The 12,874-nt window shown below is 39.4% G+C and overlaps 1 protein-coding gene across 2 annotated transcripts in view; it reads left to right on the top strand.

Moving 5' to 3' along the window:
- Positions 1 to 12,874, top strand: part of RASGRF2 (Ras protein specific guanine nucleotide releasing factor 2) — a 131,764-nt gene that overhangs the window by 103,881 nt on the left and 15,009 nt on the right. For both annotated transcript variants that reach the window (XM_074570633.1, XM_074570634.1), the window contains exon 19: positions 6,845 to 6,957. In XM_074570633.1, coding sequence (XP_074426734.1) covers positions 6,845 to 6,957 — 113 coding nt within the window. The remainder of the gene's footprint in view (positions 1 to 6,844; positions 6,958 to 12,874) is intronic.

Consider the following 12,874-nt stretch of genomic DNA (forward strand, 5'->3'; position numbering starts at 1 on the left):
CATTAAAATTAACAATTTAGCCTATTCAGTGAGGATGTGCTTTCATAAAGCGGCTTTCTTATCTTGAAATCATACTAAACAATGCTTAGAAAAAGGATTCATTATTTTTAAAACTTGGGTCATACGCTGTAGGAGCCTCACTTAAATTCTATGTAAATATATAGTGATCATGCCAAATCTGCAGCCCTTCCAGGAGGGCCGAAGGAACTAATTAATGTCTTCAGGAGCTCTCAAGGCACAGGTAAAAATTTTGAAGAAAACATCCTCACATAATGTGACACATCCTTTTTGGTTTTATCACACTGAGCAAGACAGATCAAACCTATATTGTTCATCAGCCAAAACCAGGACAGCGTGAAAGATGCCTCGTTTAGGTTTTCCAGGTTTTTTTATTTATATTTCTTTTCTTTTCATTCCCTGTCCCTCCTCTTTTTTTACCTAATCTTCTCTGTCTTTTTCATTCAGCCACCCACACGCCAACAAAGATTTCATTTTGCTCAAAATAACAGCAGATTGTTCATGTTTACATTTTGTTTTTAAAATGTAATTGAGAGGAACAGCGTAGGATTCTCCTGTTGTAAACAATGAAAACACAAATGACGAGGCAGACAGTCATTGTGAAGACAACAGCGTTGATGGGAACGGAAAGGGCTCGAGAGGATAAAACTCCCACTGACTCCTGTAGAGATGGAAAAATAGGAAGGGAAAAGGAGGCCAAGAGGAGGAAGGCTTTGTATGATTTTCCGTATCCTAGTGAGGTCTTGCAGCCTCATTTTCTTTGTTTAACAATACTTTCGTATCTTTTATCTAAACATTTCATGTTACAAAATCAAGTTCTTTCTGCTTCTGTGGGAAGCAGATTGAAATGGAGCTTGTCCAAGGAGAAAGCTTTCGCATCTGCTGGTGAAGAAAGAAAGGCTGGCTTCTCCAGACTTCCCAGTTTTGAATGACAGCCGGGTGCTTGTTCCCGTTGCCTTCATTGAAGATCTCAGCTGGAACGAACTGGCAAATCTTAACTCTCCTACAAACTAGATGGCTGCCAGACAGTGTCAGTGAGTTATGAAGTACCACAAGATCTGGGGAGAAGATCAAGGCTTGAATTTTGAGGGTATAGGTCATGATCTTATGCCCGATGCCTGTCTTGCTCCAGCTGTGAAATATTCTACATGCTCAGACTGACGAAGCTGTGTTGGGTTTTCAACAGAAGGTTTTGCAGATGTAGTTATTGATAGCACTTAGGGATTGTGGAGGACACCTGTATACAGAGAATTGTCCAAGATGATTTCAGTTAGTTAAAAATAGTTCTAGTGCACGTGAATTGGCCAATTCCATTTTGTACATTGGAATAAAAATTAAGATAAAAATTCCTTTATACAAGCCCCACTTGGCTCGTGTGTAAAGGCATAAAGTAATAAATATGATGCCTGGCAAAGTTATAGCAAGTTTATTGTAGAAATGTGAACAAATTACACTTAAGCCGCACTTATCGTACAATAGCAAGATGTGCTGTATTTTAACTACTTTCAAATAAAGCCCTAGGATCCATGGCCTCTGCCTTGAAATAGCAGAGAAATTTCTGGGGTTCTTTCTGAAATAAACAGATGTCACGATACAAGAAACATGAAGAAACAAAGAGGCTGCCCCAGAGAGGGGCAGAGCAAGGGAACGCCGAGTGAGCCTTCCAGCCTGCTACTGGTCACTTCGTGAAGAAATCCAGTTTGCATAAACTTACGCCCTGTGCAGAACACAGTTATGCATTGAACAGTAATGCACTTAATTGCTGCTGCGCTCTGTCCAAACGTCACAGAAGGGTAAGGGTTTGCTATACCATGACCCTTCAGGGAACGTGAGTCACCCCCAGAACCATAGCCAAACTTGCAGTCAGTCAAACTAATTAGCGGTACTCTGCACCCACTGCTACTGGAGCCTGACAGGTCCCTCTTCACAGAGCTCTTTCTGCAGAGCTCTTGAACGTACTACATCCCAGGACTTAGAGGCAGGGATGTCACATTTCTTATCTGTCCTGAATGCTTTAATCTGACAATACGTAATGGCTAGATTCTTCTTTCAAGGTTTCTTTGTACTACAGTGTTACACGGTGCTTGGATAAGGAGAGGTTTGTATTGTATGTGCTGAGAATTACTCAGTCCTGCTGTTAGCATAGCTTGTAGTTTTAACCTGATTATATTCCACCAGGAGTGACAGGCTAACGCTGATACTGTAGAATCAGGGCTGTCACTCTTCCCTGAATGATGACTGTCTCTTTGTGCTTGAAGCTAACTGGAAGACAAAGCTGTTGTCCTTTGCTTGCTTCTTGAAGTAAGCCAGACTTACTTCAAGTTCAGGGATGAATTTTCCTGATACCCAGTTATAATATCTTTTATCTCTTTTCTAATATAGAAATTATAATATCTTTTATCTGCCACATGTGTAAACTGGTTCGTTGCAGGTGAATTTATAAACATCTCCCTCAGCACAATTGTGTGTGATAGCCGAAGTGTGCTTTTATGCTGGAAAATTAAATATTGTTGTAGGGGACTGCAGCACTGGAGCAACTTCAGTTAACTCTGATAGAGTTTGATCTGCTGTGTGCAAGATTAAGAGTCACTCCACTGATGACATTGAAATAATTATCTGTTTACACTTTGGCATGAGAGCAGATATATTAAAATAACAGGGCAAAACGCATCTATTTAAAAATATTCCAAATTCTTTGTAAACAGTCTTTCAGTAGAGCTCTCTGCCTTCCTGGATGTTTCCAATACTGGGCTCCCAGTGGGATTTTATCATAAACCGGTCACTTGGAAGTAATCAGTTATAGCCAGTAGCAAAGCTAGTCTTTCTCAGTGTCTGTGCCCGACTTGCTGCTGCAGTTGGGGGCAAAGGACAAGTAGTCCGCACACAGAATCTCCACTTTGTTTGGGTACTCATAGAGACATCTAGAACCCTGACTCGAGCTTTACATTTTCCTCCCTTTCACATCTGGCATTTTTAATCTTTCGTTAGATTTTTCTTCTCCCTTCACTAATTTAACCCTTCCTCTCCCTCAGAGCGTTTTCTCTTCCAGATGCCTCTCAAAACTTTCCCATCTCCAGCTATTACGCGAAGTCCCACCAATTTATTTCTTTGCCTGACATTTCTTACTTGGTACCTATCTGGTGACTTCATCTTCCATTTTAGAAATGTGACCACTTCTTCTTCTTTCCCCACGTTTCTCTTTTCTGCTTCTCCCTGTTTCTATATAATACATCCCTCTTCAGGTTCCCTTATCTGTGCTTTATGGATTGAAAAATTCTCACTGTGTAGCTATTCACAAGATGAAGAGAAGTGGCTAGGAAAATATTTCACTGCATCAAGTCCTCTTGCTCGTAGTGATAATATCAGCTACATCCGGGTGCATCTGTGGAAAGACCCTGGGCTGTGTGAGCCAAGGCTGGGAATCTGCATTGGAAAGCAGTCAGCTCCCTTCCTTCCCTGCTTGAAAAAAGCCTTCCAGCCTGGGAGGCACACTCAGTCAGATGGATAGAGCCGTCCCCCCATCCATGACGAGCCCTGCCAGCTCAGGGTGTGACACTCGGGTGGGTGGCACGTTCCACCGATGTTGGCCAGAGCATCTGGAGAACTTTTCCATTCTCGGGTCTCCTCAAGCATAACACTATGTAACAAAAAATTGGAATGAGAAAGAGAGAGAAGCTAATAAAATGAGTCCAGATGCATTCAGCAAAGGCTGTCATGAGGGAGTCGTGCTACATTTATCCTGACAACTCATACTCCTCCTCCTCCCCTTCACATGGCAATCACAGGGCGCCGAAGCCAGCCTGCCAATTGGCTTTTTTGCCTTGTAAGCAGGTGCCTGAGGAGTTGAGAAGTTGGCTGTAGTTTCGGAGCTGTACTTAGGTGAGATTATTTTTACATGAAGTGTGTAGGGTTATGTTGAAGTTGGATGATGCAACTCTGTGAAAGGGTTCTTTCTAGCATTTCTTTGTGGTTTCTCTGTGCACAATTCCTACCCCTCTCCCCTCCTGTCCCTTCCTTCCCTTCCTCCAGTAGTCCGTATCACTTACTCAAACATCAAGTCCTTACGACATACTCAAATATAAATTAAGTTCTCAGGTTATAGCTCCCTTCTATTTGTCTGGGTTATTCAATGTTCGCTCACATTTTTTAAATGAAGAATGTTTCCTCTCACTTTGGAAGATGTTAAGAAAGAGGGAGGGGAAAGCTTTTGTAGTTTCATTGACCCCATGTCAAAACTTGAAAATTGTATACTCTGTATAAACCACTGACAGTAAATCTACTATTTCTAGTTGTACCTCACCAGCATAGCAAAGTTTTCTTTTTCTTGCTTTCTGCTGCTTCTGCTGCAGTCTCTTTTCTTCTGGCCAGTGATTCCAAATCCATCCCCCCACTTTTTTTTTCCCTTCTTTTTTTTTTTTCAGTCAGCTGGGATAGGTTGCTTCTGAAGCACTTCTCATGCTGCAGCACAGCTTTCCTCGCTCCTCCTGGCAAGGGAATGTGCTTGCTCTTTGTAAAGAGAACATTGCTGTCTAATCCTGTGCATGGTAGAGATCAACAGGCTGGTTGTGAATCTCCTTAAAATGTAATCACGCCAACTTTGGTGCTCTGTAGTTACAAAGGAGGCTTTTGCTCTTACAGTGCAAGTGAGTGACAGCAAAATTAATACAGTTGTCTCTGTTGCTGCAGTATTCTACTGCGGGAAACTTCATTAAGTGGTGCTGAACATGGTGCGTGGTGATTTTCATTGGTTGGGAACTTCATACATCCTATTCTTATCCCAGGTGACTCCAGGGCAGACCTCCTACTTAACTCATCAGCTGTCATGTTTTGTATATCTGCACATTTCATAAGTGGTCTTGCAGTATAAATATTAAATAAATAGGGAAGAAAGATCTTTTCCCACTACTGACAGTAATGGACTTAAAAAGAAAAGTTTAAATTTTGCTTGGAAATATTAGTAAATTTCTCTGCCTAAGTCAAATGAAAATCTGAATAAGACCCACAAATCCTTAGGCTACTATCGACTCTAAAATATATTAGAGCTATGTGCCCTCTCCTGAGGGATTACACCACTGTTGAGTTGAAATCTGCCTGCTGGAAAATGGAGTGTTTCTTGTCTGACTGACTGTATTCCTTCTAATTTAAACAAAATTTAAACTAAAAGTCTCTTTGAACGTTGGGGTGGTCTAAAACATGCAGCCATTTAAATGTAAACCAGTACAGTGGGTTCACTCAGGCTTGCCAGCCTGCACAGCTGAGAATGGTGGCAGCGTCTTGTTGCGAGTCCTTCCAACAGCTGGAAGAAATAGTGATATGTGCTAATGGGAGATAAAACACATAAAAATGTCACCAGAGAGATGTGATATACAAGATGTATAGACCTATATATGGCTACATAAAGATGTATATGTGCCTATGCTACTCAAATAATATACATATGAAATATATTAATATATATTCATCCATAATGCCCATGATACAGGTAGGTATAATCTGCACGCGTTTATAGTTATTTATCTATAAATTATATTTGGAACTGGTTGCTAAGTATTTTGTTGCCTGTATAATTCTCGTGTTAGCTTTTCTACATAAAGTACATGTACATGTTTAAGTGCAATGATTTCCCTAGATTTTTTATATATTACTCATCACACTGGCATCTCAGTACCCCCTAGATCATGAACTTCTACAGCAAAATAGTTTACCTCTCCAGTTTTCTTCTGAATCCCACCTTTTTTTCTTTTTTTTTTCTCCTCACATTATAAGAATCAGCTGGCATATTGCTATAAAAAAACAATACTGTCAGGCACAATAATAGAGATTTTGTGTGGTGAAAAAAACAGCTGCAGAAATTGCATGGACGTAGGGCCAGGCCTGTCCTGTGTGAGGGCTGTGCTGTGGAGTGACATCTTCTAATTGTGGTCAGGCTGATGTGGAGGTGTGACGGCAGCTGGAGCTGAAGGAGTCGCACAAACCAGTGCATTCTCTGTCTGTAATCCCTAATCAGTCCCGATCACCCACAACAGGTCGCCCGGGGGGGTTGTGGCTGCCCCATCCCTGGAATTGTTCAAGGCCAGGCTGGATGAGGCTTTGAGCAATAAAAGCATTTTTTGGAACCTACTCCTGTAATTTCCCACCTTAAAGTTTGTACATTGTTCTGTGTTCTGTTCCTTGATTTTCTCCGGTATCAGCAATCAACAGAAATGGTTGTTGGGTTTTCCTGGTTCCGATATCAGTCTGCCTCAGAAATAATTAAAATGCTGAAGCTCTTATGTGCAGTGCCAGAGAGCACTAATCTGATTTATCGAGTTTATTAGATTGAGTACTCCACTATGTGGAACAAAAAGCAGACCTTTCCAAAAGGGCGAGTGTGAGATAAGAAATATTGGAGTGTGAGGCAGATAAGCAGAGAAACTCAAGAAAACAGTGAAAAACTAGTGTCCAGCCTCACTAGGAAGTGCTCTGAGTATTGCAATTAAACTGTTTTTCCGCTTTTGTAGTCATCACAAGAGAAGAGAGGATCAGGCATTTTGTGGGTATTGGTGAGATGCGGTTCCTTCAGAAGAGAAAGGTTAAGTGATTGGCCCATTTCCACAGAGAAGATAAAGGTCAGAAAAGGAGATAAATTACAGCCTTTTTGGCTGACGCTTTTGTAGCCTGTTCACTACAACAGCTTTTTCTTTTTTTTTTCCTAAATATTTTCAAACCTAATAGCAAAAAAAAAAAAAAAAAAAAAAAAAAAGGCAAAACTCACAGAAGTATATCCTGTCAGTCATTTGATCAACATTGTTAAAACAAAAGGAAGTAAAGTCATTTTCCTTTATAGGATTTTGAGCTGAACAATGAGCTGAAAATGAATGTGTTAAATTTGCTGGAAGAAGTTTTGAGAGACCCTGACCTTCTGCCACAAGAAAGGAAAGCTACTGCAAATATACTGAGGTAAATACATTTGTAATTATTTAGTATATTAACTACAGCATGTGAAATAGTTAGGGGATCGTGTATCATAGAATTCACAAGGTTTGGGTTTTCTCCAGAGTATTTAATTTTGAAGGATTAGTAAGTGTTTTATTAGCTGTAAAACAGAGTGTGTTTTTCGCTTCATTCATAAAAATGCCTGTATTAGAAAACTTTGCTGCAGTACAGCTGGCAGCCGTGGGCTCAGTCTTTATGCAGAAGAGGAAAATGCTGCCCGGTAAAGCAACAAGACCTCTCGCCGTAACACGTTGAAGGACTTCTATCTCCGTAACAAGCCACCCACTCATCTAAGCTCACCAGAGGCTGATGACGGCCTGACGCGTCGTGCTAACGAGACCATGCTTGCACCTTCGTTTGTGTTGGCACCCTGTCCAAAGTTCTTTGGGTAGTTTACAGAGAGGAATATATATTTTTTTTTAATTAGTGCCATGAAATAAAAGACCTTTAAGCTTCTGCATAACCAGGACTATTTAAATTAGGGTTAGAACACCTTACTTTGTTACTTAGGGTTGGTATTACAGAATTGAGTGTCTAGTCATGCCAAAGAGACAGATCTTTGTAAGTATTTATCAGTGACAATAATTTTGTCTAAGTATGAATATTTTATAGTAACTGAGTTTCAGGTAAATTGTTCTACATTAGTAAGGTGCAGTAAACATTTAAAGACTAGGCAGTTGATAAAATAACATACGATGAAAAAATACAAATCAATCTATAACGTCCTTTATTAGTATTTTTATAAGTATTCTGCTGGAAAGACAATAAGGGTGCAATAAATGCGGTGTGTCTGAATTTTCTAAGACCATTTGACAGGTTTCCCCTTCAGATACTTAAGTGAAAAAGAATGTCAGAAGAATGAGGGGAAGGCTGTTCACCTGGAGGGAAAAAAGTCGAACAAAGGATAAGAAACAAAGATAACTTCTTAATAAAAGCACTTCATGTCAATGGGATCTTACTTAATTTTTGCATAAATAAAAATAAACCTACTTTTCAATTATATGGCAGGTGCTGTTATTCAAAGTAAAAATAGTAGGTTTGCTTCATGCATTTCCTTGAACTAAACAGCAAGCAAGAAGAGCAAAAAGGATTAGGATAATGGGTTTTAATAATATGTGTGACAGCAGGGGTCCTGTCAGATTGCTCACAGTGGGAAAAATTATCTTAAGACCTTTAGCTTCTTAAGAAAATATGAGAAAATAAACACAGATTGGCTGTTCCTGACAGAGTAATGGAATAGATTTACAGGCCTTTAACACACAAGTTTGTTAGCAGTTTATTGTATCCAGTTTCCAATTAGCCAATTTCCATTAGCTGTTTCACCAAAAAATGGGACCGTGGTAATTATGTGTAAACTGTGCGTTGCCGCCATTTACATCCTTCAGCTGCTGTTGTATGAAGTGGTAGGTATTGTTTGTCTTCTCTTTCCTTCTAGCTCTTATTACCTTATTATCTAAGCACATTGTATATGCTAGTGAGTACAGTCAATCAGATGCTTCCATTAAACATTTTAAATGAAGACTGAATTTTTGACCATTCAGTGAATTTTCATACTGTATTTCTTTTGCAAAAAAGAAAAAAAAAGTTCAATTCTGTAAGAAGTGAAAATTCGGAAAAAGTTAAATTGTTAAAACCTCAGAAAAAGAAAAAAGAGAAAAAGAAAAAGAAAAAGAAAAAGAAAAAGAAAAAGAAAAAGAAAAAGAAAAAGAAAAAGAAAAAGAAAAAGAAAAAGAAAAAGAAAAAGAAAAAGAAAAAGAAAAAGAAAAAGAAAAAGGAAGGAGTAGTGAAATAAAACAATACTGAATGAAATTAAAATTTTAGTAGAAATTAAAAAATGTATGGACAGAAATTGAATTAAAAGTTAACTAAAAATGAATTCATTTGAAATATTTTGCAGAAACTGACTGCATTTTTTAAAATCCTTCCTTCATAGTCATTTTCCTGACAGCATGCCTGGACAGGATTATGGCACTTTAGAAGCAGGCAAGCAAAGCGTGAATAAAATGACCCGTCTGAGTTCTCAGTGGGAGTTTCTGTTGGAAACAGGTAGACAATGAAGATTTCCTGAGATATGGTCCTCAGCCAAGCCATCTTTCATGCAGCTTACTCCTGCCAGATTTTTCAAGCAACGTGGTTTGGTTATAGATTTGGTCATACAGAGTCATAAGTACTTGGTTGGATCCCACACACCACCACTGCAAAAAGAGCTGTTGGTGGCTCGGCGTGCAAGACTAGTCCTTTTGACTGAATGCTGCACGGATGTCCCACTTTCCTTCAAAATGAGGCGTGAAATTTAAGCCTTGGCTAACATTGGTGAACAAAAATCCTTTACTGCTTTTCAAAACTGGCAATCCTGCTAACATATATGCATGTTGGACGATGTGTATGTCGAATATTTCAATACTGTTGCAATTTCAATTAAATTTCAATGCAGTTTCAGTACTATTTCAACACTAAGTCCAATAAGCTCCAGTGACACAGTATTGCTGTCCCAAGCGTTCAAAAATCTGCTATGTTCCATTTTCAGTAGCAACCATATTTCAGTAGCAGCTGAAATTACTCCTGTGTTCTATCTATACATTTATTATACGCACAAACTGACCATAAACCTTCAAATAAGAACATGGCATAAATAAACTTTCAGATAGAAGCTGTTGCATAAATTCAACTTTCATAATTAAAACTGTTGTTAAGCTGCAGTCAACAGGACATGAGGACATAGTCTCCAAGTTAAAAATGTTATCACAGAAAACAAACTGTCCCAAAGTCATACGCTGAGCAAAACTGTAAAATGAAGCACTTGGGCTCGTTCTCCAGCCACACAGGAGGCAGTTATTTACCAGGCATGTCAAACTTGTTAACAGTCAGCTGGTAAGGAGAAATTAATTCTCCAGGAACGGGGACTGCCTCGCTAACCTTGTGAGATAGAGTGTATTGGAACAATTGTGATATTTAACACAAAAATCATTCAGCTGGGGTGAAATACACGAGTGTGTTGTACAACTCACTCCTTTCACTGAAAGGAGGAGCTCTGGTTCTTAAATCACCTCAGGAAAATGGGTTGTATGGTTATTCAGCGTGGTTTCCAAGCTTTAAAAAAAGCACTGTAGTTACTCCTAGGGACATACACTCAGCAAGGCTACATAGCTGAGAAGAGGAAATCAGAGGATTTAAGGAATAATCTGCAGTTGAATGTAGTTGTTTGTGTGTAACTGTGCATCTGTGGTAGTGACACAGGCATGCACATTCCTTTACTCTTCCACAAGCCTTCATTTTTATTGCATGTTATTAAAATAGGAATATTTATAAGCCTTCAAAAAAAAGATTTTGTTGCTAGTCCTAAGCAGTGACCTGCTGTCCCATGGAGTCTGTGAATACACACTTCTGGCTACTCCAGGAACCATCGCAGCTACTGGGCATCAAGCAGCATTCCCTCTGGTACTCCAGCTTCTCAGCTTCAGAGGTGGAACCAACTCTGGATTGTTCTTTGAAAATGTAACTTTTTAATAACACAAAATACAAAACTGAGGAATTGTTTCTATCAGGAGGGTTTAGCTTTTCTGGCAGGCTGAAAAGGTGCTTGCTCAATTCTGGAGCTGATTTAATGGAAAATGAGAAACCCACAGAAGCAGAAGAGACAATAGCCGCATGACTGCATCCTATCTGACAATATAGTTGTACGAACCCAGCTGGCAACCATGTTTCTAGTGCCAGAAGAACAAAGTGTTTTCTGTATTTGTAATAAAAACAAAGATACTGCTTCTGGTGGAAAAAGAGGACATGGTGAAACAGAAATGGTGAAATGGTTCTCTCCCTGATATTCTTCCCTGATGCCTCCCATGGTGCCATGGCAGGTTGTGGAAGTAGGTTAAAGCAAACACTGAACTTGCTCTTCCCTAAGATTGGAGAGTTCTCTCTATTACTTGTCTCTGAAGATTGCTATTTATTGTAGTATGGACAAACAAGACTATGTTCCTCTTGACTGAGAACTGATAAGCTTTAAAAAAACGCTCCCATACTACACTGAGACACCATGAGGTGAAGAGGCACCTTGTTCTACACCAGTTTGTAGACCACACAAAAAGAAACACCGGTTTCTTTTTTTGCTGCATCAGATTACAGATTTTCCATCATTTGCCAACATGGCAGATTACAGTCAACATTCTGAATGTTAAGAGAAGGCCTGTAATGGAATAAACTTATTTCTTGAATTCCTTGAACTGTCCATAGGTTAGAATGACAGGGTAAGGGGAAAGGGATTTCGTCTTTGCATTTACTTAGAAAAAATTCTTTGGTGAGACCCACAGTGTCTAACTGGAGCACCTAACCCTGAAATGAACTGTAAACACCTAATGAAGCACTCCTTCCAAGGAGACTGCCTATCATGAAGGAGATTCTGTCCACCAAAATTGTCTAAAGTTAGGCATCCTGACTGCTCCTCCAGAGATCATAGAAGACACCTTCCTTTCTCAGGCAATTAGAGAACACAGGCAGTGGCTTGCAGAGATTGTGAATCCCACCCTGGATGTCCTGAAGGCATCTAGAGTCTTTATTGTTGTAGAAATGTGTAGAGATGCTCCCCGGTATCACATTCCTCATTTGCTTCACATACCAATGTCTGGCTTGCAGGAATGCTGCCCAGTCCATCAGCACCACATACCCATCTCCCTGGAAAGCTGTTATCTTTTTGGTTTTCTTCCAGATAGAGCGCTTTCATCTAAACTACTAAGAGAAGGAATATAAATTACCTGCCTAGAACTGAAGGGCTTTTTTACTATTATTAGAAATCAATTTATTTGAAGATTTTTGACAGCATATTTTTTGTATGAAAGCACAGATTAGTCATAACTGGAAGTTTTGATGAAACTTTCATTCAAAAGTCTTCTCTGGGACAGGATGAAAATGGGAAGGAGGGATGAGCCAGTTGACATACCACTCATGAAAATAGTCATTAACCCAATTACTAAGTCATAAAATAGGCTTTTTAGTTGTTCTGAAGAGGTGCTTGCTGCAGGCTTTTTTATCTAAAAAGCCTTGGCATATCAAAACACATCAACCCTCACTGTAGGTCTCGGTTCCCCATATTTCAGTTTTTGTAGTCTACTCTTGACTCTGAAAAGTAGAGGAATTCAGAGTGAGGTTAGGAAAAGCATTTCTTATGATAAATTCAATGTTCTAACACTCGTGAAAGAAAGTTCATGTTTTCTGAGCCTACATATGTTCCATGGACTGTCTCCTTGACAGTGTACAAGTGTCTCTTTTTACAAATTGTCCCAGCCTTTGAGTGTACGTGCGCATATGTGCATATAAATTTCTTGGAAAAACAGTTGCTTTGTTAGCAGAGATTAGAGGAGGAGGAGGAAAGGTTGATTTATATTCCAAACATATTATGGTCAGCTCTGGGAAAGACTCTGCATAGAATATGAATGGCAAGGAACGTGTTTATGAGAGATGCTGAGCTGCTTCATGCCTTCTTGAGTCATCAAACAGAACAGCTGGTATTTCTTGCGTGATGAGATTTTTGTTGAATGGAGTGACAGGGTTTCTCTGCAGGGTAAAAAAGCTTACTTTTATTCAATATCTGTTCTGAAAGCCAGGCAAACCTACTGCAGTATGTTTTGCTTGAGATTTTATGAGCCTTATTTACTAACCCCTGAAATCTAGGTAAAATTTCATTGATGGTGAAGCCGAAGGTGTAAAGTTCCAACTGAACCTTGATAAATAGTCCTATCTGGAGAAAAAAAAAAGGTGGATCAAGAAACAGTTCCTCCTTCTTCTTCCTCAGAATAAATGTAAATGAAATCCAGGGATATGCAGAGTTCAAAATTTGATGGATGACCAGTTTTCTGCCTTGTATGATCTCACCAGGGTCTATAACTTG

The sequence above is a fragment of the Larus michahellis genome, chromosome Z (assembly GCF_964199755.1).
Source record: "Larus michahellis chromosome Z, bLarMic1.1, whole genome shotgun sequence".
Lineage (NCBI taxonomy): Eukaryota > Metazoa > Chordata > Aves > Charadriiformes > Laridae > Larus > Larus michahellis.